General features: G+C 40.7%; 1 protein-coding gene across 2 annotated transcripts; it reads right to left on the bottom strand.

Annotated features, from left to right (window-relative positions):
- Nucleotides 1-6,656: 6,656 nt before the first annotated feature.
- Nucleotides 6,657-14,465, bottom strand: RB195_001746 (uncharacterized protein; the record flags this gene model as incomplete). 2 transcript variants are annotated; one of them, XM_064198673.1, is made up of 15 exons in its annotated part: nt 6,657-7,919; nt 7,979-8,140; nt 8,900-9,035; nt 9,324-9,556; nt 9,633-9,704; nt 9,764-9,994; nt 10,049-10,335; nt 10,392-10,494; nt 10,672-10,794; nt 10,970-11,104; nt 11,162-11,330; nt 12,072-12,148; nt 12,281-12,340; nt 12,389-12,550; nt 14,352-14,465. In XM_064198673.1, 15 exons carry the CDS (start codon nt 14,463-14,465, stop codon nt 6,657-6,659), a joined length of 3,327 nt encoding a protein of 1,108 aa, XP_064054553.1. The 2 variants fall into 2 exon arrangements, with proteins under 2 accessions (XP_064054553.1, XP_064054554.1); XM_064198672.1 differs by having other exon boundaries at nt 10,672-10,800.
- Between the last annotated feature and the right edge of the window lie 10,142 nt (nt 14,466-24,607).

The following is a 24,607-nucleotide window of genomic DNA, read 5'->3' on the forward strand; positions in this document are numbered from 1 at the left end:
GTGCAACATTCCAGTTATCTAATTTATTGGATCTACAGGTGACAAAACATGTACCGTAACCAAATGGCCAACAATATATCACAGATTTTTTTACTGAGAAGTCGTGGGTATCTCGACTTAGACATTACTCACTAGTTTTTGAATGTTTTTATCTAGGCACTGGCTACCGTAATTCGGAAGGGTACGTTTTCCGAAAAAAAGAAACGATAGTGAAGCTATAAATCACATTCAAAAGAACTCAGATAGGGGCGAAATTTGTCAGCATTCTCTAGTATCTCAGCTGAACTATACAATCATCATTGTTCAAGCGCATGCTGGGCGCCGAACAAGCGACCATTCGCGCCGCAACAGGCCACGCTGGCACTGCGCCATCAGTGAACAATGAAGTGTGAACTTGAGGCATCCGAAGTGGAAGGTACCCTGAAGCGGGTGGTCACGGTGCACATGCAATGTTAATTTTCGTGTTGACAACTGCATGACGCACGTGTGAATCGCACATGTTTGCCCCAAGGCCAAGCCACCTACGACTCTATGGTATTATCGTATTAAGTACGGGTTTGTATAAAGCAAGTATAATGAAAACAAACCACTTAAAATTGACTCGCTTGAACTGATTTCACTTGCAGGGAGTTGCTTTTTTAGATAATAAAAGAAAGCAACACTTTGAGTGTTGTGGATACACAGGAAGAAGAAAGAACAGTTTACCGAGCTTAGAAACTTATTTAAATTTTAAGCGAATTTTGCACTGTATGAATCTCACGATATCACTAAGCGAATATTCAAACTAACGAAATTTTAAAAAAAATTGAGACTGTCGAAGAGTTTTTAGAAAAAGTTAGGTCGTAAAAGTCGATGATGAAAATGAAGATGAAAGAGTCCAAGGAAGTGTTGTCTGCAAAGCGTGAGTCCATCTTTTGGTTAAAAGCTGAGCCTCGGTTTACTGTCACGCCACTAAATTTTCTATTGTTACGTAAATAAAGGATTATTTTGTAGTGATTTCCGGAATCGTTCCCCACCGTGAACAATCAGAAACTACTATATGATAAGTGAACCATCTTAAAATAAAGCATTGCAACTCTCCATCTTTCGGAGACGGCATGAAATTAAAATTATAGGAAGTCGTGTATATGACTAACGTTAGTTCAAAAACATATCGGAGATGACGTAGGAGAACTGTTCAGAACTGTTTGCTTATTTCCACACCAGTAGAAAGTTCCAGTTTTTCACGACTCTTAAAAGCCAATCAGAAAGCGCTTTTCGTTTTGGTTCTTGCAATCTTATCAGTTTGACTAATACAGGATATAATCCATAAGAGATAACCGCGCCATCTAACGTCATTACTAACGGTTCTTCTTTGAACGGAAACTCTGAGTCACATTGCTTTTGAAATTTGCTTTGTTCTGGAACTGATTTTGAGGTTTCCGAAATAAAGAAGGATCCGCGCGACTTATGTGTGGTGATAATACATACTATTCTGACAGGTGAATCCTAAAATCAGCAATGAGGGTTAGGACATCTGCAGGCAGTCCTGCCTTTGACGATATCCACTGTCAATGTCAGTGCTCATGAGAATTGTTTAAAAATTTGAAAATCAGTTCTGTAACTGTTCCAGGAACGCTCTTTACTACTACATAATACTTTGCAATTGAATATTTCTTCTTCCTTCACACCAATCAGCTCGTTGTAGAATGAAAACAACCAACGTCAGTTGATTCATTTCCGATCCAGAGGACGTAGCTTTTGTTGTCGGATTTTCCTTAACAGCTACAACGAAATACTGTGTGCCATGTGCAGTACATATATGTAGGGCTATTAAATATATATTCTTTTATATGAAATTATTACATATTTTGCATATAAGTCCTCCTTTTCACATACTAATATGATCCTTTGGGCACGGTTGGTCGGAGAGGTGAGCGAGAATCGACGAAAAACAGCTGTCGTTTTTAGGGTATGTTTTTGCGGATGTGGCTAGAAATTGCGGAATAAGTGCTGTCAGAGATCTCACCTTGGGTTCTTTTTTCGTTTCCATCAAAGTCTGAACGAAAACAGCTGTTTCATTTTTGATCCTGACTAAAAAAGCCAGTGAACCTCATTTTGCTCAATATCTAGAATCTCCCAAGATTTGGCGATTCTAAATCTTGGATCGGAGATACAGAATGGATGCATCTATGACTGATACTAACTTTTCTCACAGTCACTTCTGTGACGGACGCCGGTATTTTGTTGTTTACGAGCGGTCAATTTGACACTATGTATAAAATCACACTTGAGATGAATGGAATGAATGAAATTACAATAACCGTTCGAAAAGAAAAACGGTTAGAAACGATTACTAGGAAAAGGAAAACAGTACAGAGGACATAGACGAAAGGGGAAGAGGTATTCAGTTATATTCATCCGCATGTTACCATTTACTGTAACCGTCGAAGTGTGAAGGAAAATGCATGATCATCTAATAATGTATAACATGTAGAAGTTCGCGTTTTCCGAAGCAAAGTCGTTTTTCTGAGGAATTTCAAGAATGTTATCCGATTGACGTACATCTATGTATTCGCTTGAGCATAAGCAGTGGTAAAATTCCCGAGGAGAGTGAACTCCAATAGAAAATAACTGTTTTTTTTTTGTCATCTGTCAAAACGGTGAAGTCAGAGAGTCTACAAATCTTGAATGCTTTAAAGGAGTCCTTTAAGAACTGTTGTAAAAGATTTGAAGGACGTAGAACTTTTTCCTTTTTTTATTAGGTTCTTTGCATCGAGACAATACTGCTCCTTAGACCCGTGCTCTCCGTCTGACGGCTAAAACGACTTCCACTGATCAAAGAAAAAAGTCTGACATCGGGTCATTAAGAAGAATGTTTTCTTAGTGGTACATCCTAAAGTAGGTCGTTCGAGCCGGTATGGGCTCCTTAAAACAAATGTTACGTTCAGTTTACACCTCTGGTTGTAACCAAACATGATCCTATCGTTACAAAAAATGAACGTTTAATCAAAATAGATCCTAGGAATGTTATGTAGAAACGGATGGGAAGCAGAAATGTGTAGAGTGTGCACGTGCAGGAAAGAAAAAGAGTTTCAAAAAAGATTCCTGAAAGAAATGTAGATGACTGTCCTTGTTCCAGATGCGCTGCTTCTAAGAGCTCGCTTGCCCATCTCCATATATGGATGTCGCATTCCGTAGAGAAACATAAATGTTCCCTGTAAGTGCAGAAGTAGACCAAACTCAAGAAACATTCGACATCATTTCTTCCACGAGCAGCCAACGACACAATATTTTGTTCCTACACGTCCTTTGGAGAAACCTTACAGGAAGTTCCACAATTGATTAGGTTGATGAAGAATTCACTCATTTCATGGGTTCGCCTGTAAGCCGCTACCCTTCTGAAGGGATCTGGCTACTCTGTGGGATGCGCCAACGCGTTCGATTTGAATTCAGGGTCGCTAGAGGTTCATGAGTGCGTTTGCAGCCTTGCGTTGACTTGCCGATGTATCGATTCAGTTTTCTGTCCTCCCAGACAAGTCGGATACCACTTTGTCATTTTCGAAGTAATGAAAGGTTTGGTTGGGCCTAGGCAGTTCCGAACTATCGAACATGCACTCGCAGCAGAAGCTCTAACCGACGGCGCTACACTCCGAATTTCGCCATCTGGGTTACCCTTTCGTTTCTGTTGGACGACGTCACCTTCGAGTTGGCTGCATCGCAAAGACGAACTAAACGAAAAATTGCTACTTACACTTGGTTCTCGCGGCAAAACCTAACTGCACATAACGCAGAGGTCTACTGGGAATGCGTATCTTCTCTGATAAGAGAGCGTGAAGAGTATGGCGACAAAACAATATCACCAAAATTAGAAGCAAGTCACCAACTTGCCGAACTCTCGAGTGGCCTCGGTTATTGAGCTTTTTTAGCTCCAATGACAAAATCTAACCTTTACATTGCCGAATGACATTGCACTGAACGACGACTTCAAATTGCACGATACAAGTGCCGTCCTCTACCCTATGTTTCCCAATGTCGAATTACAGCTCTAGCCGACAAAAACATGGCGGAAAATCGCGGCCAAGGCGTGTAAAAGTCGCTGCGGAAAAAACCTGCATTCTCGGCTGCCCATTGTGATGGCAAGAAATGGCTGTAAAACTCGTTCAACGAAATTTTACGTGCATCGTAAAGGCAGGAGAGCGCATCATGTGCTGTCCTGATTCAGGGTTATTCTCGACGATTTTCGTCTGATCACCTGTGAACGTATGGTAAAGAGGGGTTGTGCGATGAAGGTGTTTACTTTAGGATTTCTGAGGAGCAATGCGACCGATTCACTAGTATCTGGACAATATCTTTTTTGGATCGAAGTATTAAGAATAATGCAGTTGCGGATAAGATGCAGCTAGAGAACTCCACCTTCGGATGTGTGAAAGCGGAGAAAGAGCGTAAAAATTCCGGGGAATTTGCTCGAGGAAGAGAAAAATGCGAGTTCTCGGCTGATGCTAAATAATAATGCTCCTGCAATATCCGGCAGCAGTTTGCCTGCCCATTGACATCTCAAGCGCTGCTCTTTGTTTGCTGATACGTGGTCTTCCTCCTCAGAGTTGAAACACCTGAAGACAAGAATGAGATAATGGCTCAACTGCTGGAAAATTTGAAATCGGTTTCTTGGTACACTCCAGTCTGCGACTTGCTGAACATTTTGGAGATAATGGATCCTCATGTGCTGGTATCTCTTTATATTTCTGGATGGGATGGGTTCGAAATTCGACTCGAAGGAGGAACGCTGAGCGTGTTGCGTTCACAGGTGAATGGGATGTCTACACTTGCGCAGTGTTTGCACAAGGTGAAATCCTTATTAAAACTCCCCTGATCCCAAATAATTACGGATCTTTGTGTGTCTCAAGACAAGCTAAAATTCGAGTATTTGAAGCTTGAGTCTGCAACTCTCCGAAAAAGAGCGTAAGTTCCTGAGCTATGGAAAAGATCAACCATTCAAAAATAAGAGATTGGATGGGTAAGGCCGGCACAACCGGCGCCCCTCTAGTGGTGTAGACACTTCTATCTCACAAAGGAATATTATGCTGGTGTGAGTCTAGTACAGTAAGCACAGTGTACTGTATGTATAGTGTGCATTATGAAACAGACAAACTAAACAACCATTTTTACTACGCTTTATAGTCTGTTTAGCAACGAAGCGTATGGCGAATAGGATGAGGAACGGGTCCTGGCCTTTCCTAGTTCCTTTGAATGGTCACCTCGAGACAGAGGGCGACCCACTGAAGAAAAAGGTGGTTCATAAGCATGCCTGATATCTGTTCTAGAGCTTCCTTAATTCTATCGTATCTTATTACCTGCTTTTTAGAGAAACGGTGTAATATGCGAAAAGACGAAACGTCTAGAGCAAAAGAGTGTAAAATTTACGGGAACTTCGTATTTAATACACATATGTTTGGTGTCTGGTCTTTTACTGGCGCATACATTTTTGGATTTCGGTTAACAGTTTCGAACACTTATCTGATATCTGAGTTCTTTTGTCATCATCATTAATTTTTTGTCAGGCAATGATTCATTCTTGATTCGCATTATGACACTTCTCTGGACTTTATACACAGAAGAAATCTATGTGAGTACCACGCCGGTGTGTACATATGTAAGTGCCTTAACATCTGTTTCGCCACTCTCATCACAAAAATGGGAATGGATCCGATCAGTGTGCTCCGAGTTTAGAAGTTTTGATGAAGGGTAAATCAACCTAGGGCAACATTTGGCGGGAATTGGTTCCCGTGTTTTCAGTTCCATGTGGCTCCTCTGCTAATTATCTCGAACGTTGGTTATAAGCTCTACTCAGGACACGTGATGCACAGCCCAAGCCTGCTAGAAATGCACTCCATGGGGACGATCTGAGCACAGGAGAGGAGAAAACCGCTGTGTGTGATCGGTAGAGGGTGCGTGAGTTGCCGAGCACACGTCGCGGACGCCTCGGAAAACTCCGCGATGCTACTCGTTGCAACTATAAAATACTGTAAAAATCGCACTACAAAATGGTGAAAATAAAGTATTGATTATGAATTGTGCATTTCATTTTTTGCTGTATATAAATAAAGAATTGCTTAGAACATTTAGAAGAGTGAGTCGAGCGAATGCGAGCATATTCAAATCACGTGGAATCGACAATTTCCATTTTTCTTTCTCATTGGACTTGTAGATTGTGTGTCAGGGTTAAATATTGTGGGAGTAGTCCTACTGAAGTTACGACATCCCGACATCCCGACAAAATCTTTTATACAGCTGCTTTAGGCGCCGATGATGAGATTGATGCACGCTTCTCATCGCAGCCTCATTTTATAGCATACTTCTAAGGTATAGCATGCTACATGGGATTCATCCTATGTACGATGCCTTCGTTGCATGAAAGTGGTGCCGTTTATTTTTTTTACCCAGCACATACTTTTTAAAAAAAAACGAAATTTTCCTTCTATTCGCGTTTCACAGACGTTACACAAAAAAGTCTCACAGAATTCTCCGAGTACCATTTTTCGTGTGAGATCTAGGAAAACAATTCATTGTCTTATCTTTATCAAATTGCACAACAACAGATATCTTAGGCGAACGATAAATTAAAATATTGCACCCATATTTCAGATCAGCACAACAGAGTAAACAGAATCGCTAGATTAGTCGTCTTCTTCTGGATTGAATGTTGGTATCCTGGCACTGGGAAAGATCTTTCGCCATTGTTTCGAGATCGTTTGCAGCAGGTTGTCAAGTCCAGGCATAGGTGTGATCGGCGGCAATGTTGGTGGTGATTGCCCGAGCGGCGGAAGAGTGGGTAATGTCGGTAGTGTGAACAGATTAGCCGTTTCTTTACTTCCCTTAGAGTCGTCATCGCCGTCGTTCTTACGATCATTCGGGCCGTCATTTCCTACATCTTTGTCTTCAGCCTTATCTACTTTCTTCATTCGCTGGTCCTTCCTTCTCTTCGCCTTCTCTAGTTGCTTCTTTTCCTTTCTCAAAGCTTCCGGAGTTTTAACGGTACCCACCTCTTCGCCCTCATCCTCGTTGTGCGCTGGCGCCACTTTCATGGTAGGAATTTCTTCTTCGGGTGCTTCTGTGGCGATGTCTCCACTCACGATGCCGTCCCATTTGTCGACCTGCTGGAAATCAAAACTGTTATCCGATTTAGATTTATCTGCATGATCCGAGTCCAAGCTGTTGTTCTCCTCTGTCGAGTGATCGACGTCTTCAGTTTTCGGGCTAGGATTCGGAGGATAAGGAGATATCTTGTCTAGTTGATCTTCGTCGACATCGTCATTCTCTTTTGCCTCGTCCGAATTCTTTTTTGGATCTCTTAAATCGTCTTCAGAAAGTGGTACAGTTTTCACGAAATTCTTTTCATTTTCAGTGTTTTTTTCGTCGTTCTCTCCACTCGTTGCTGTCGTCTCTTTTTCTTTTTCCTCCTTATCGTCGTTCTCCTTCAAGTTCTCATCACTAAGAGGTTCAGTTTTAACGACTTCAACGCCATCTTCAGGCGTTTCTTCGTCATCCTTCCTGCTCCTGTTCTCTTTCTTCCTCTTCTCCTTCACCTCTCCACTTTCTTTCACATCCGCCTTAGATTCCTTGCTCATAACCTCCTCTTTGTCGTCAAATTCTTTCAGCTGCACAGTTCTGACCGGCAATTCAGCGCTTGATTCCTTGACAGTAGTGTTCTTTTCACTCACAGTCGGTTCCGTGGAATTCACCATTTTCTCATCTTCCTCTGCTTCCACTGCCTTTTCTCCAGTTTTTTTCTCCGTTGTTTGCCCCGAAGATGCCGATCCTTTTTTCTCTTTTGTAACTGGCTTGGCATCTTTGAGCTTTCCGTTCACATCCTTGTCGCTCTCCTCTTTGGAGAAGTATTCTTTCGAGCTCTTCCTTATCAGTATCTTTTTACTGCGCACCTAAAGTAGAATTCCAAGAATTTCTGGGTGAAACGATGATGATATACCGTAATTTTCACCTCCGTATTTGTTGTCCTATGCAGTTCCTGTGTTGTAGTCCGGGCGGACGGTTGAGTGACTGTCTCATCTCCTTTCTTCTCAGCTTCAATCATAACTACTCGGCTGATTTTGTTGTATAGTTCTTCCCGTTCGGTCTCACCCATGAGTTTCGGCTCTGGGACCTGAAAATGTTGCTAGATGGAGAAAATTCAGGTCAATTCGAATAAACAACAATCAATTAATCACATATCTAGTTCAAACTCCACGACAAAAAAATGCTAGATCCCAGGGCCAGGCTCACGCAGCAACTACCAAAATAAAGATCATTTCGCTATTAACAGTGTAGAAGAGCCCCCACTGTGAGATGGAGTCGGCCAGTGATCGGCCCAAGCAGTCAGATATTGCACAGAGGTTGGAACGAGGTTCTCTTGCGGATGGTTCAACAGATGGTTGATACAGATGGAAATCAATGGACCAATTCAATAGAAAATCTCACTTTCTGGAATGCCAGAGCATTCCAGAAAGTGAGATTTTCCCGCTGATGAACTGGAGTTATTTTATTGGTTGATCTGAGGAAGACACACTTCTTTTCTTCAACCATCATTGATGCTCTGCAGCTCTCGAGTTCTGATAATCATCGTTAATTGTCGTTTCTTATCCTCGAACTGACAGATTTACAGTAACGAAGAAAAATTGGATCTACAGGGTAATATTGCGCAACCGGTTGCGTACAATGCGCTGCTGTTCTTCACCGCTCACGGATAACCGCAAAAGTATTACTATAAAGGCTCGACTATGTGGCCATTACCTCGGAAACGGAGATCAAGGAATGGATTCACAGGGAAGTTCGTGCCACAACAAATATGTAGGAATGCGTCCAGGAAAAAAGCGGTTAGTGGACTGCATGTGCAGCGACACTGAGACCTTTTTATTACACTCACATGCGAAATATCCACACCGTGCTTCTTCATTAGCTCGAGCTCTTTGAGTCGTTCGAATTCCCGTTCGTTGGCGGCTCTGATGGCGAGCTTCATCTTTTCCAAAAGTGTTTTTTCAGGATGTTCATCAAGCAATTTCCTTAAATGAAACGGTTGAAATCTACGTTAAGCGCTTCGGCTCATTCATTTGTTTTCATAATTTTGTGGTGTGGAAGTAATGCCAAAATAAGAATGTATTTATTATTTATTTATTATTATTATTTAATAAGAATAAGAATAGAAACTTGACGGATTTCTGGTAATCGGAAGAGTCTATGTATTCAAGAAGTTTTCACGGAGTAACGCAAGTCGCAGTGCCTTGTAGCATATCAAACTATTATATGTTAACAACCTGCTTTTCAACTATGCAGAATAAAAAAGAAATTACCTCAGATCACTGTGTTCGGCTCTGTTCAAGAAAGTCCTCAACGTAGTCAAGAAATCCTGGATGTGGGCCTCTTTTTCGGCCGGAATTTTTGGCTTTTGACTGAGATCGTCGACGTCTTCCGTGTCGATAGTGTTCCTAATGATCTCTTCGTTCGTCGCTGTGGGGTTCACCGCCTTCTCACCACTTGCTTCTTCGTCACATTCCTCCTCAGGCGGTTTGATATCAGTGCTTGGCTGAATATTTCAGAACAATGCCAGAGCATCGTGATCATCTATGTGAATCCATGATCATAAACCTCTGTGAACATACCAAACTTCTGCTGGCCTCTTCATCGAAGTCCTTTTCCATAGCATTCACAGTCTCCCGGTCTTCGCTACCTTTCTAGAAAAGAAAGATGTCAGGCAAAAAATGAGAGCTTTCTTTTGTAGTATTCCCCGCACCTTTCTTAATTTGACTAAAGCTTCGCTAGATTTTTCTTTTCTCTTCTTCTGTTCTTTCTTCTTGGACTCGTCCCCTTTCTTTTCGCTATTCGCCTCCGATTCTTCTTTCTTTTCGCCTGTCTTTTCCTCCCTGAGGTGTATTTGTTCCAAGTTTTCAATCATTTTCTCCATCGTGCTGATGACTTTGTCCAACTTTTCTGGATCGATCTCATGACGCAATTTTGAGGAGTTCTGGAATATCCATAATCGATTCTATAATACCTACTTATGACGTCATTAACAAACCTCAATATCGCTTCGTTCCACATCTGTACCACTACCTTCAACGTCAAGGATTTCCTTCAAAGGAGCTGCACGAGCTCGAGCCGCTTCATTCGCTGGAGATTTAGAACTCACTGCCGTGTTCTCGTCCACCGTATTCTCAGGAGAAATTGGATCAGTTGCATTTTCAGAGGTTGTGGTCTCCGTTACCGCAGTTGAACTTTCTATGGCGGAGCCGGCATTTTCTGTTTTCCTAGATGCTCCAGGAGCTACCGTGCTTCCCTGAGAAAGCGCAGGTGACGTGATGGGACCTGAATGAATGAGGGGATAAATAGACAAATAGGTCATCTAATGAATGATTTCTCACCAGTAAGCAGTTCACTGCTGGTATTTGCTCTATGTTCTTCAGATGCGGGACCTGTTCTTCCTTCTTTTCCCTCAGTGATCTTTGAGAAGGCGCTGGTTCCCGGCTGGAAAGTTTCGTAGCTCTACAGACTTGTCTCCTTCAATCAAGATATAAAGTATTGAGAATAGGTCCCGCAGTTTTAATTCTTCCGACGTGTATGCTATGTATTAAATTTTCGACAGAATTAAAAGCATTGGCATTTCTGTGACTGAAGATCCTCCTGAAATTCTTCCTAGCTCACCTTGCTCACTTTGTTCAAGGTTCTCAGTACGGATTCCACCGCCTTCTGTTCCTCGCTAGAAGTCTCGTGATCCACCTTGATACTTTTCAATTCTTCTCGTTCTTTGGAACTGATATTCAGCTTCTTTATCTGAAATTTAGATCGGCAACCACTTTCTCATTCTTCTCCACAACGACATTAGGTATTATTTATGAGCTTTGCATTTTCTTCATTTCGAGTATCAATCTATTCTTCTTTGTTTTTTCTTAAATTGCCTTCTTTTCAGATTCTATGTGACATCTTCTCTCCAACCACTCACCTCATCAATGTAGTCCATTTCGTCGGAATCCGTCTCATTGTAAGGTTTTGTGACTGGAATAGTTCCACTGGAAAATCCGAAGAACTCTAATAGTTTCTCCAATTTGGACCAAATGAAATTCTGCGATTTTTGCTGCTGCAAAAGCAAAATCAAGATTTTTCTGACCATCATATATGACCATTCACTGAATACCTGCTTATGTATCAGCTGATCACGTTCACAAACGAATCGCATGTGAACGTTTGGATTTGGGACCGATTCACAGTCAACATCATCGAGAACACGTGCATGTACGCGAAGCACTGCACAACGTTCACGACCATCCGCTGAATGGTCAAAAGGTTCGCCGGACATCCATGCACTAAAAATTCTGTAGTCAGTTTTTTCTAAGCTCAAGAAAGAAGAAAATGGAGAAAAATAATTGAATTGCTGAAGTGAAGAGAACTTTTCTTTTTGCTTATTTGAACAGATGCCAGATACAAGAGCAATATCAAGAAGTATCATTTTTAGAGGTCAGATAGTCTAAACTTTTAGCTCTGGATCTAAATAACAATGGAGAAAAACCAAGAGAGAGGAACTGGAAGAACGTAACGGTAGCGAAGAAAGCTTGAAGCATAGATAGTACGAAGTTCATATGCTTTGGACGAACATTAAGTAAATAAACAAAAATAACCTACATTAATATGCATATATTGTAATTTGCATAACTGTCACACACGTAGGTGTGATTAATGAATGTCAGACGAAAGAAAAGGAGAACAAGTGAAATTAAAAGTATCAAGTAATGGACAGAAGCAAACAGATGCACTCGTGTGCAGACAGGCCAATGAAAATAGTGCTCTCAGAAGCGCAGGGAAATAAATCACACTGAAATAACTGGACAGAGAATCTACGCGAGACAGACCTGATGCGGATCTGTAGATCAGCTGACAGAAGAATCATTTTAAAAGCGAGTTTAGAGATAGGAAATATGAATTAGAGGCCTAACAGTCTTCCTGAGGCCATTTATGTATACGCGAGCAGATGGGAAACTCGCTGCTAAACTCATCGGGAAATTTACTTGTGGTTGAGAAAGCGCAGAAAATTAATCGAATTAACTTACATTACAGATTTGTTATATTTTGTCCCATCCAAATATGTCCAATCTCGATTTGGTCCGTCTGGCATCAGCAAACCGATCTGAACTTGGAAGGTTTCCAGTCAAAATTAGTCAGAACATCACACTTTTCAATGTTTTCGATTATTTCATCCAAATTTTGATGTTCTTCTGTTACTACATCGGACTTATTATTGAGATGGAATCATTTTTACCTGCATGTAACGTTCATTGAAGCGAGTGTAGGTCGGCGCATAATGAGAGAGTAACCAATCCTAGGAAATGGGTAAAATCCACGTAAAATAAGAAAGTAGAAAACTCACAGTCTGCTCCTTGCTCCTCAGCACAACCAACTCGGAGTTCTGAGACAGACAGAATTCTCTAGCAGCCAGCCAACTTTGATCCCCCACATGAAATTGATAGACATGTCCGTCAGGACCGTCAATCCATTCCTTTGCATGTGAGGAAACGGGATCGTGTCGGAACTAAACAGATCGATACTGATCTATGCGACATAAGATGATGTATACTACTTGCATCCGTGACCTATGAATAATGATCAAAATCTGCGCGTATTCAGCGAGATTCCCAGTAAAAGTCCTGGAAAAGAAAGAAATTGGGTTCTCTCTCTAGGATTTTCCGACAGCGTGATGCTTGTTACCCGATTTACCCTGCCCTCGTTTTCTCTTTTATGAAAAACATCGAGACTTAGGAATCTTTCTGCGCGTGTGACGTTTTGAGGTCAAAGAGGCCGATAAAAGCAAATTTGTGGTCATAAATTCCTAACGAATGAGTCAAACAAGAAGTTATGGGCAGGTTTTAGAAGCGTTTTGCCAGTTTTTGGAGCCACTTTCCTACTTTTCTCGGGATCATTCTTGCAGCTGAAGGAAGACTTTGTCGGCGGAGTATTTGTGGAGCGTTGGCGCACGTTAAAGACAAAGCAAGTTTTGAACTTTTAAAGAATGTTAAAAGTGAAATCGAACTGCAAAAGTTGATGTAAACAAGGTCTAACTGCAGGAGCTTCCACAAATCTGGATCTGCCAACATTCGTGATCCAGGCCGAATTTCATTACTATTGATGTTTTATTTTCCATTCCAAATAGGTAGCCAGGTAAAATACCGAAGGTTTTCCCTGAAACCACAATGTTATCATCGCGGAATGCTCTGGAATTTAAAGTCTATCCTTCCGGAAATGAATAGGTCTCCACCTTTCGTTTGATTTGCAAATTGTAGAGAAAAAGTTTTGGAAAGTTTTGGTTTTGGATGCGCCAATTTAACGACCAATTCAACCAATTTATCAACCCTTGAAGGTTTGGTGAGCACTAGGGCGGGTTCGAACCTCCGATCGAATGTGCAGGAAACGGAACCTCTACCCGACTGCGCTACACCCGCCCCTTGATTTTGATGGATACACATTATTAGTATTCTTTTGTTTTTCGTGAAACTTCCTCCATATTTGTGATGTTTTGTTTCTAAGCTCCACAAAAATCCGTTATCTGAAAAATCGTTGAAATTTGTTCGTTAACTTTTTCTCGCGTTTCGTTCCTCTTTTTTAGATGTGAAAATAAGATTTATAAGATTATCGCAACAAAGCTGCGCCAGATGGCAGTTAGCCGTTTCGAAGTTACATCGAATTCGTCATTGTAATGTAAGCAGATTCCTCTCTTTAGCTGTAGTTGTTTTCTCGCAAATCGTCGAATCCTAGGAATGCAGGACAACTACAAATGCAAAACGAAGGTTTTCCCGGCACAGGAGATAAGATTAAAGGAAATACAGATGTTCTGTCTGATCGGGGAGTACACTGTGCCCATTAAGTGAGTTCTTGAGAGCGAAGAATTTACCAGCGAAATAAACATTATATTTTTCCTTACTTATCATCGTACTTATTTTTACTTATGCTTGCTTCCCCTCTATAGAAAAACGTAGAAAGGGAGATGCTGCAGCCCCAACAACGGTGTACTACCATTTCTTTGGTTCTCAGAGAGATCCTTCTTTTTCAATGAGAAAAAGTAGACAATCCGCCAAAAACCTTCCGTGATGGAATTGGGTGAGCAATGAAACATTTCAAGAAGTATGTAACTTAACGAACATTTTTTCCCCTAAAAATAGCAGGTTCGAAAGCTTCCGGAAAATCGAAGAAAATCGCATGTTATCCAAATCTTTGTAAGCCACGACATTCTACCCGAAACAGGAAGTTGAGCTGCATTCAGAAAACAAGCTTCGTGCTTCAAAATGATTGTGGTAATCGCTTAATTCGTTTGAATTTAAAATTCTTTGAAATCTCACTTTTGGCCTACTTGCGATTGTCACCTCCTCTTCGTTGAATGCAAACTGTATTGCACGGGTAGGATTCAGAAGAACCAAGACGACGGCAAGCAGCTCTAAGGCCCTTCGGCCCATCTGGAATTAGGTTTGGGATTAGTAGTCGATCATGGTATCTGTATTAAACTTGTTACACTGACGAGGAAGAAAAATGCTCGACACCGTTAGAAAACGAAGGAAATGTGAGGAGGAAGGCAGTAATTCGTCATTATGTAAGATTGGAGAGAATATTCTTGGGAAAACAAAAAAATCCTCAACGATTTAAAATTGGGAATGATGCGACACCGAATGCAAGTGTTCTTTCGGCCTCCCATCTGACAGCCGAACATCTGAAATGAGGAGAAATCAGGACGCAAAGGATGTCGAGATATAAAAGGTGACCTCCTCGTCCCTTCATTGACGTCTAGAAATCGGAAAAAGTACGAACGCATCACTCATCGGGTTTCTCACAGCGAAAACCGTGGGACTGTAGATGTTTCGATTTCGCTTCGGCTTCGAGAGGAGGGTCAGCTAAAATCGGGTCTGGTGTCTGCCGAGAATCGCTGCTTCTCCAGAACAAGAAGGTTCATGCGGAAACGATAGTATAAGCGTGCGTGCATGAAACGCATAATGCAAGGAAAAATGTGCAGCTAGCGGATCAGATAATGAAATCCGAATCACAAAGAATCTGCATATTTTTTCTCAAAGTTAGACTTTTGCAAACAACTTGTAAGGAGGAGAGAAGTTCGGATAAATGTGTAAGTAAGTAGGTAAGATAGGCAAGTCTATGATATATGTAGAAGATATAACATATATAAAGTGTACGTAAACATAACGTGTAGGACTCAATGTGCGGTCCTAAAAAATAAAATCAGGGAACAAGGGTTTCACGATTTCATGTGAAAACTCTGACCTTGTTCTAGGATTTCCAGCAGTGCACCAGAAATTTACCCTTACAGAAAAACCATCGCTTTTTTTCTTATTAGTTGAAATTTTAGTGTCCAAAGCAGCACAGGATTGCTGCACTTATCCATATTTGCCAATCTTAGGTTTAACTAATCCTAGAATGGCGGAATATTCTGGATTTTTTTGCATCCTTTTTTTTGCAAAGGTTTTTGCTTTTAAAGAGAAAGTTGTTAGGTTCTTGAGCATTCTTTGTCTGATATCAAACGATGCTACATTTCTCATAAATGTACTCATGATTCTAACTGTTTTTTTAACACGCACTTTTGTTTATTTATTTTGTCTTAATATTAATAAATGAAGGATTGGGAAATAAATTTCTAACTAAAATTCTCAACGGAGGGATGTTCTCTGGATCGAGCGTTCAGCTGAGCATTTCAGCCGAGAAGAGAACTATCCAGCGAGAACGAAGCTACATGAAAGATCTCCTTCGCGCATGATACTCCTAACCTAAATTCGCGCGCAGCGCAGAAAAACACGTTCGCAAGAACGAGTCGAGACGATTGGGATTAAAAGTAATCAGTAAGTCGCGAACAACTCGTCCTCGCAACTGGATACTAAGACTAGTTGACATAAGGCGTTGGCTGGACGTGTATGCTGGATTTAATGCTGCCGCAAATCGAATTCCCCGTAAGACCGTTGAGGTGTGTGCAAAAATGGACCTAGTGAACATTTTCTTGTAATCTGAAGGTGAAATACAGTTGACCAAAATTGTTTCGCTAGGTACCTGCAATGCGATGTATTTGAAAGCGAAGCAGACTGACTCCACCTCTGCAACGCTAATTTTCTCGTCAGCAAAAAATCTTAAGGAAACGAGAGCCTTAATTTCGCCATCGAACCAGCATACCAGGAAACTGGCCTTCTACAGGAATCCGGCGCAAGAAAATCTCGTTAAAAATTCACTGCAAGAACTCGCTTTCTTTTCAGAAGAAGCGGATAAAAAGGATTCTGTAAGTGTAAATCGGTCTAGGTGCGATATGATAATTTCATTTTGCCATTTATGTAGAATTTTACTAATCATGAACTGCTATCATTATCATAATGTGCGTGAATTGGAGGAGAAGGCTTTGACAAAATATAAGCTACACCGACTATTTGAATGTTTCAGTTCACCAAAATTCCAGAACGCCATTAGATTTTTGTACGAATGTACAGATGGTTTTAGAAAAAAACTGCAGTGTCGAATTTTTTTTTTGAGATGACGATGATGATGATAGAGTGAGAAATTCACCGAATATTCTGCCACAGATATGTATGGTCTTGGTGCATTCTCCTTTTTATTTTCTTGGCTTTAAAGAGTTTAGGAATCAGATGTTTTATATCAGCCAAAGATTGAAATGTGAATTTTTCCCAAACCTCACTTTTCAACTGAATTGAACGAGTGCATAGGAACGCAGATTTTCTTGATGTAAACCTTAAGGAAATGCTCAGTTTGAACTAAGCGTTGGTTTTTCTGCTGCTATAATATTTGTATTATAGTTATCGTTGACATATTATTGAATAAAAGTACAGCTACTTCTAGTTGAGTTTCATTCTGTTCTTGTAGCAAGTGCTACTGATTTTCTGGATCTAAACTTTTATCATACATAAGCAGCAAAGTTCAGAGACCTTCAGGCTGAATTTCTGACTCGAAAGAATTCCGGATCTATCTTCTAAGTTCCTAAACGGATAGAAACTATTGTAATGTTCCAATTGTATAACAAAAATATTTCCCGAAAAAAGTTGGAGTAGATATATGTAGCGAGACGAGCCCATCAAAGTGATCTAATGGGTCGCTCGATCACTTTTTTCTGGACCATTTGCGGGGCTCATACGATAGAGCTCCTATCTTCTGGACGTACACCATTTTGCGATGACCTTAATCAAATTATCATCTGCGGTGCAAAAAGGGGAAAGGAACTCATACGTAAACGGTTTGCATTAGTGTTTCATTAGTTCGAAATGTGCCCGAAATGGAAGGAATTCGAGGAAAGTACGCTTTTCATTTGTGAAGCTGGAGAGAAGAATTAAAGGGAAAAGTTAGAAAAACAGAGTTTCTGGTTTACTTCTCGCTCACAAAAATTCTGTGAATTTCTAGAATTCCTTGCTATTTGTCTCATAATGTACATCACGACTTCTTATCTTCGCTCCGAGCTGTTAAGCACCTTTACTATTATTGGAGGTTTACGTACACATATGCTGTAATTTACCCTCAGTTTATCTGTGCAATGAGGACAGATTAATGTCAAAGCCTAAGAGCAAGAGGTTTAGAGTAGACGCGTTATTGACTTGGTTTTAGAATCTCGAGCAAAACAAAAACACAGAATTAATTAGATTCGCTCTATGATGATAAGAAAGAATAAAGAAAATAATGCGTCTGGAATTCCCAATCCTCCGAGGTTCATGAACTTGAGTGCAGCCTATACTGACTTGCAGGGGTTGAACTGTCATGTCATGTCAGTGCTTTACCTTCCGAGATGAAACTGGTACCACTTTGTCGGGCACGAAGGTACAAAAAGTTTGGTTGGTCTCTGGGCGATTTCGAACCTTCAAGTGAGGATCTGCAGCCAAACCTGTCTAGTTTGCATAGTAAAAGTTTGAACAGCTAATAAAATCTCCTCAGAGGATTCTGTTCTTTACGTGTGGGTGACCGCTTTGGCCACCTGTGGTTGAGCTCTGTAACGGAAGAGAAAATGTGATATTGTAGCGCTTTAAGATTTAAGATGAAGGGGAGCGTTTTTTTCTCAGCCCAAAAAAATAACAGTCATAGTTTAGGTAGTGAAAATGAATCAAATTTCACACCATTTCACATCAATTTGATTCATTGTCAAATTTCCGCTTCCTGCGATCCTAAGTACTTTCCAGTCAATGCGTGGATAAACTAAAAAGTCTAGTTCAGAATAAAAAGCAAGGAAAATCTGAAACGTCACTTCGGGAATCTGCACGAATACATAAGAAAACTTATCAATTGCTAACCTACATACTAGGGCGTCGCTAAATCCCCTTGACGCTCACCACTGTGAGGTGAACTAACAACGGGAAAGCTGAGCTCAACAGGTAACAGTCCCGTGGTCAAAGCAGCACAGCTGAGAGCCTCCAAGCAACCGACGGGGTAGAGTGGAAGATAAGGGATGGGATGGGGTGGGTAACGGGGTCAGCGCCGCTTTTTTGACTTCGCCAATGCAACATGCTCCTGTCGTGCCGGCGATGCGACAGAAAAACCGACTGAGAGGAGCTGAAAACGGCGAATCGAAATGACAGCAAACAATGGACAGGATATAAGACTTAATGCGTAAAGTGTGTGGCTGTGTGTGTTGGAGAAGAATGTGATGTGCAGGTGAAACTCAGCGCCGAACATCGGTGAGTAGTGAAAGTTCGCGTCGTCGATTAACCGCTTCAATTCACGGGGAATCTCGAGAGATAGGAACGGAGAACAGGAGTTTTGCAGATACCACTTCACTGTGGATATTGTCGACTGAAAGTGGAGTAGAGAGGTTAAGGGCGGAGGCGTGGTAGAAGAAAATATTCTCTCGTGATCTTCATAACAACAGTTTTGGAAATGTTTGAAATACAGTGTATTCTTAAAAACAAAGGCAGGATGCGGACGAAAAATATTTTACGATGAAATTTTTTACGGTTGATCCAACGTGGCGGACAGAAACTTTAGCTGGTACTCATCTGAAAAAGAAACTGCCAAAACTGTTTTGCTTTCGACATTCTTTCTGAGTGTTTGAAGAGAGATTTAAGGAAAACGAGAAAATTCTACGGAGCATAATAAATTCTCTAAAATTCTTTTTGTCGCTCAGATTAGTTCAAAAAATTCGATTTCCCCAGAAAAAAACTCTTAAATTATTTGGGCAGTTGCGAAGGTAGAGTTCGGCAGAAGACCATCACTAATAAGTGGAGAAAGTTAAGGATAAGAATCACTAATGGACGGCACCGAGATGGACGGAACAGCGTCTGATTAAATGCGAGATATCGCGCGTGGTTGCCAGGGCATCGGCATCTTCGTTGACCTCTAAATTGCCCGCTGGGAGTTGTTATGAAATGTAATGTAGCATGTGAAGAACAATGAAGAGAAGGAAGTCAAATCTGATACTTTCCAAATATTTGTGAATCCAATCCTTGCGGTTCTACTGGTCTTTGCGAACGTTTTAGAAGTCCCAGAACTCATCCCCATCCTGTCACACATTTTATTTTGCCACCGAAGTCATCCTTTCCATTGCATCTGACCCCGTAAACACACGTTCTCTGTTTATTATAGGAAATCCATAAAAATATCAGTTGTTGTGTGTGATGTTGTCAAAATAATTGCGACTGGTGCCGGGCAGAGCATCGCGTTGCCGCAAGGCAGTAATCAGTCATTCGATTTCTTCAATGTCCAGTCAGATCTTTGAAAGATGTTCTCGAAGATGTTGTGGCCAACAAAAGTAGATCCACGCTCAAGAAACTACCATTACCTGGATCTCGAGCCGCATGGTTGTGGATGTTTTTCAGCTCGGATGAGGGATTCAACCGAATCTATCAGGCGAGGACTACGGAGTTGAAAGACAATGCGTAGTCGGAACTCACTAGTTTGGAACTGCTATGTTGATCCAAGAAGAAGAATCCTCTTTGAAATCTTTTCCAAGTGACTAGATCCTTTTCAAACTAGTTGATCAACTCATGCTGAATGGAAGTTGGTTTACATTGATACGAAGTCGCTTCTTGGTGCTAGAATAAATCCCTATGAGTTCAGATGCTAGAATTAAAAAATAAAATGAGGACAAAATTTTTCTACGTGATCATCAGAATTCTTAATTTTTTCAACCCTTCAACTTTTTTCAACCGCTATCTCTTTCTGCACACTGGTCGTTGTACTGAGGTTTCTTGCAAAATTTCCGAGTACGCTTACAGCGCTAATGCTGGTCCTCTGAGAACAGTGGCAAATCCATTGCCTGCTGATTTAAAATTAAAAATTTCAATTTTTAAATTTTATGTGAATGGGTGGGGGTGGAATGATAGTATCCATGGAAACTACGACCAAATGACTACTCGACAAACTGTCTCAGTTGAATGACGAACCTCGTCTAATTTTCTTGTTTAGTTGGCAAACATTTTCTGTTGAAGCGTGAGGATGCCGTCTCATAGAAGAGTCCAATACCGTACGAAAATGCGTCTACAACACTTGAAGCGAACAAAGTAAAAATGGACGAAACGGGAGAAAAGAGTGCTTGTTGCAGCGACGACACAGATGGAACAGAAGATGAAATCCTCAACTCCCAAAGAAATGAAACCAAAAGAAGGAAGACATGAGGATCACTCTGCTTATCGGACAGTAAGCACTTTAGTGCTCCGCGAAGAAACGGAGCAAGTGATTTGAAACGGAAACTCTCACATTTCTGCAAATGCGGAGAAATGTCAATAATTACTTTTCCATTTGCACTGAAGTAAAAATTATTTCACTTGGTCCCATTTTTGGAGAGTGTGAATCTCGCAGCCAATGTGTTACAATATAAGATTGATTTTGAAACAATTAGAATAAAATCCGAGAGTCAGATCTTTCACAACCAAGACTGGTAAAGAGTCCTGGGCTCAGCATTGAGACCTAAAACACAGATACGAAAATGGAAGTAACCACCGAGCACTTCTTCTTCTTCTTTCTTATTTTTCCTGTTTAATAGCGTTCAGATTAGTTTCTGACGCGAACTCGGTGCAGTGTCCTCTGCGGGCCCCAGCAGTTCGCTGTAGAGACATTTCCACTGAGTGCTAGAACGACCGGATATGTATTCCCACCGCATGTATCCCCCATCCAGAGGCTGATCCTCCTGGACTCCCTCTCCACCCACAACCGAACGCACGACTCTGGTCCGACAGGCCACCCCTGTAGGGGACTTGATGTAGCTGACGGAAAACGGAGATCTTTACTGTTTTCGAGAAAAATGACGATCCTCTTTTTTGCCTCAAACTAAACTAATTTCAGGTGAAAAAAGACAACAACCACTTTTTATTTGCTGCAAAATTAAAAAAGAGTAAAAATGGAAAGAGAAATCAAAGACAAAGCCACGGATGTTAGTGGCTTTTTTTATTTGACACGTTCTTAGATCCTAAGCTTGTAGAGTTTTCAGAGTGGGGAACGTGAGATTAACCACGAGAGCTTCTTCGCCTTGTTTTTTGGTCAATCTGAAGGTAAAAGGTTTTTGTAAGCTCATTTAACTGGCTATTCCCAGCGAACCACTTTCGTAACTAACGAATCCAACATAAGGTGGTCTGAAACATGTGCGGGCGCAGTGGCTAAATAACAGTTCCTCTGGAGCACTTTTTTCGATACTGCAAGAGGTTCTGCAACCCCTTCCAACACAGCAACAACAGCTTTTCAGAAATCTTTCTGTTTCCAGTAAAGTAGCAGTTGTCGCTGCGAGTACAATTATTTTTCACTGGAACGTGAACATACTTATCTGTAGGAATCCTACTGCCTCCACCTGATATGTGGTCTGCGACAAAAGAGGGAAAGAAACTTACTACTTGTTCAAGTGATTCTTTTTTCGGACAGAAGAAAAAATATGCATTCTTTTGTGCACAAATTCAGAAATATTTTACTTCTTTATCTTTTCAAATTCTGCCCTTGTTTGGGCTTTATTTTTCTTTGTTTATGTTGTTTTCGTTATGTTTCGAAGTATTCTTGCTCTGTTGACCTAGTTTCTTGATTACCAACACTATTAGCTTGCATGGTAAGACCTGAGATAACCGTAGACCATTGTGCTCACTTATTTACCCTTTAAACATTAATTTACCATTGTGAACTTCTAAATCCAAGGTAGCTTCTTCGTGCGGTGATATTTGTATATTCATTTGTACATTTATTTATTTGTCTACCCTGCAAAAATCTTCCAGAAACAGTAGAAGCTCTGAAGAATCCTTAGGCAAAACTCAGTCATCTACAGATCGTCCCTCAAACCCTAGCTTTTATTTCTTTTTCAACGAAAAGAACTACAATGTACAAAACAGCAGCACCATTATTCACAAATTTGAGGAAGATACAATTTTTTGAAATTGTACTTTTATGGGAATGAAATAAAAGTATTAATCTAAAGGCCAATAGTTGTGCAAGAAAAGATTATGTAAATTAAATGACGCAGTGAATGAGCCGTAGATCAAGCCACCAATAATAATAATTATAATAAAATCATAAAAGAGCGGTCACATCAAAACTGTGAGCGCTGCGATCCGAAAGCTATTTATAGGACCTCCGTTGTACGCAAATCCGAGAAATGAGCCGTCAAGAATCCTTGGATTTTTCGACCGGATTCCGACATTCGCGTCATTTATCTTCAATGACCTCGTGATGACGCGGTCTCGGTCATAGTGCAGCTTAAATTTATGGACTACAGAAAAGACGTGAAGAAGCAGCAAAGTGAATGAATTGAGAAACTTTCCCTGGAGCAGTCTTAAATTCTTGAAAAAAAAGAGAAAAAAGCAACGCCTATCACATATACCTCCTACTATGATTTGCCTTCTTCATATGTGTAATTCTTTTATTGATTTCAAGGGTTATACATGCAAGGGAAATATTTTCTCAATCCTAAGGGTCAAAAAATTTTAGTTATCGGATACGATCCTGCGAGAATCAAGAAAACACTCTTCATAAATTAATGTCTTTAGTGTAAAAAAGAAGAAGAAATTTAGTTCACCTTTCTTTCTTTTCAATTTGGTTCTGCAATTTTTGCTGAATTTTTTACTCGAAAAAATCGTAGTTGGAGCCTTTCATTCTTCAGAATTTTCGTTCCATCTTCAAATAATGCTTATCGAGAATTACAAGTAGAGCATGTAAACAATAATTTCCATCCCATAAACTTGCATCCAAGCAAATATTTGTTTCTTAGCTGTGCTAGATTTTACGGTTCATATGCTGTTCTGCACTTTTGTATATGTGACGTCTGCTACTTGTTAGTTTGTCCCTGCTGTGACACTAACTGTGTGGTGTGACCGCACGATGTGCGATAGATTTGAGTCGTGTGAAAAATCGGGAATTCTTTGAAGTAGCCACTATTTGGCGGACTCGAATCTTATCGGAGTATTCGGTAGCTACAAACAGATATTTGCAGCTATCGATCTGCTATTTTCGGGATTTCATTCGTGCATGTAGTTCTTATTATGTTTAGTGTCCTTTTCCGCCGAATGTGATGCGCGATCGCAGTAGCATCTTGCCACTGAGCGGTCTTCTGTCTGAAGCCGATAAGGTCGATGCAGCCGTGGGCGCTGCGCCGCAGAAAGCCGTCGGAGAGGAAACTTGCTAGAAACTAATCATGATTTATAATTATTTGTGTGGATGCATGATCCATAATTTCATGGTATATGGCTTATCCGTCATGAAAAAGTATGGAGAAGAGGTGAAAAATCAACTATAAACTGCAATAAACACAGAACTAATCGATAAGGTTCCAAATGAAAAATGTCCTTCTTTATCATTTCATTTGGTGGTTTTACCTTCATCCATGCTTTATCCAAAAATAAAAACTTTTAGCTCTAAGTCTGCTAAAGTTCTCGTCAACTTTTTTGTTTCATGGCTTACTGTGTTGGAACTCTCCTACGTATTTAGACGATGAGAGCTTCATTTTGTTTATTAGAGCTTTATGGGATGTACCACCGTAAAGAGGAACATGAGCGAGGCTGGAAGTTGAAGTGTCCCGCGTGAAGACCAGTGCGACTATGCAAGGTGGTGATCAAGGGGAAGAATCCTATTTTTTCGCGTCTTAGGAGCTTCCGCAATATCAGAAATGAGAAGAAAAGAGAATAAGTGCGGAACAGAAGGCGAAAAATAAATCATTTCTGAATGCTGAGAACACTGACATTCGCGTCAGCTTTTCAAGCATTCAAGCAAGGCCTATTCAACTGCTGGATGCGACCCGTCACATCCATTGATATCCTGAACCTGAATCCATAGTGTTGTTACTGTACTATGTAGTATTATGTCCTCCTTTCACAGAGCTCTTATCCGTAGCATTACTTCCGGTTTTACGAATGCTTATAAGTGTTCAAGTTGATGGATGTTGTCCAGCCACGTTCTATATCTTTCCGAGTCATTTTTTCCACGCTTCCCCTTATCTTTCTTTATCTTTTACTTAATATTTTTTTTGAAAAATTCACATTTTATTGATTATTCCATTCCACACAACAATCAACGGACTGAAGCTTTTAAGAAAGTGGTAAACGAGATAGTTTTGTAGTGAGCAGTTCACGGTAATACCAGTTTTTTTTCAGCGTTCTTTCTTATCTTCCATGTCGCAGCGTCTGCAGTTGCGGACCACTGAACGAGCAGC

The sequence above is a fragment of the Necator americanus genome, chromosome IV (genome assembly GCF_031761385.1).
Source record: "Necator americanus strain Aroian chromosome IV, whole genome shotgun sequence".
In the NCBI taxonomy this organism is placed as follows: Eukaryota; Metazoa; Nematoda; class Chromadorea; order Rhabditida; family Ancylostomatidae; genus Necator; species Necator americanus.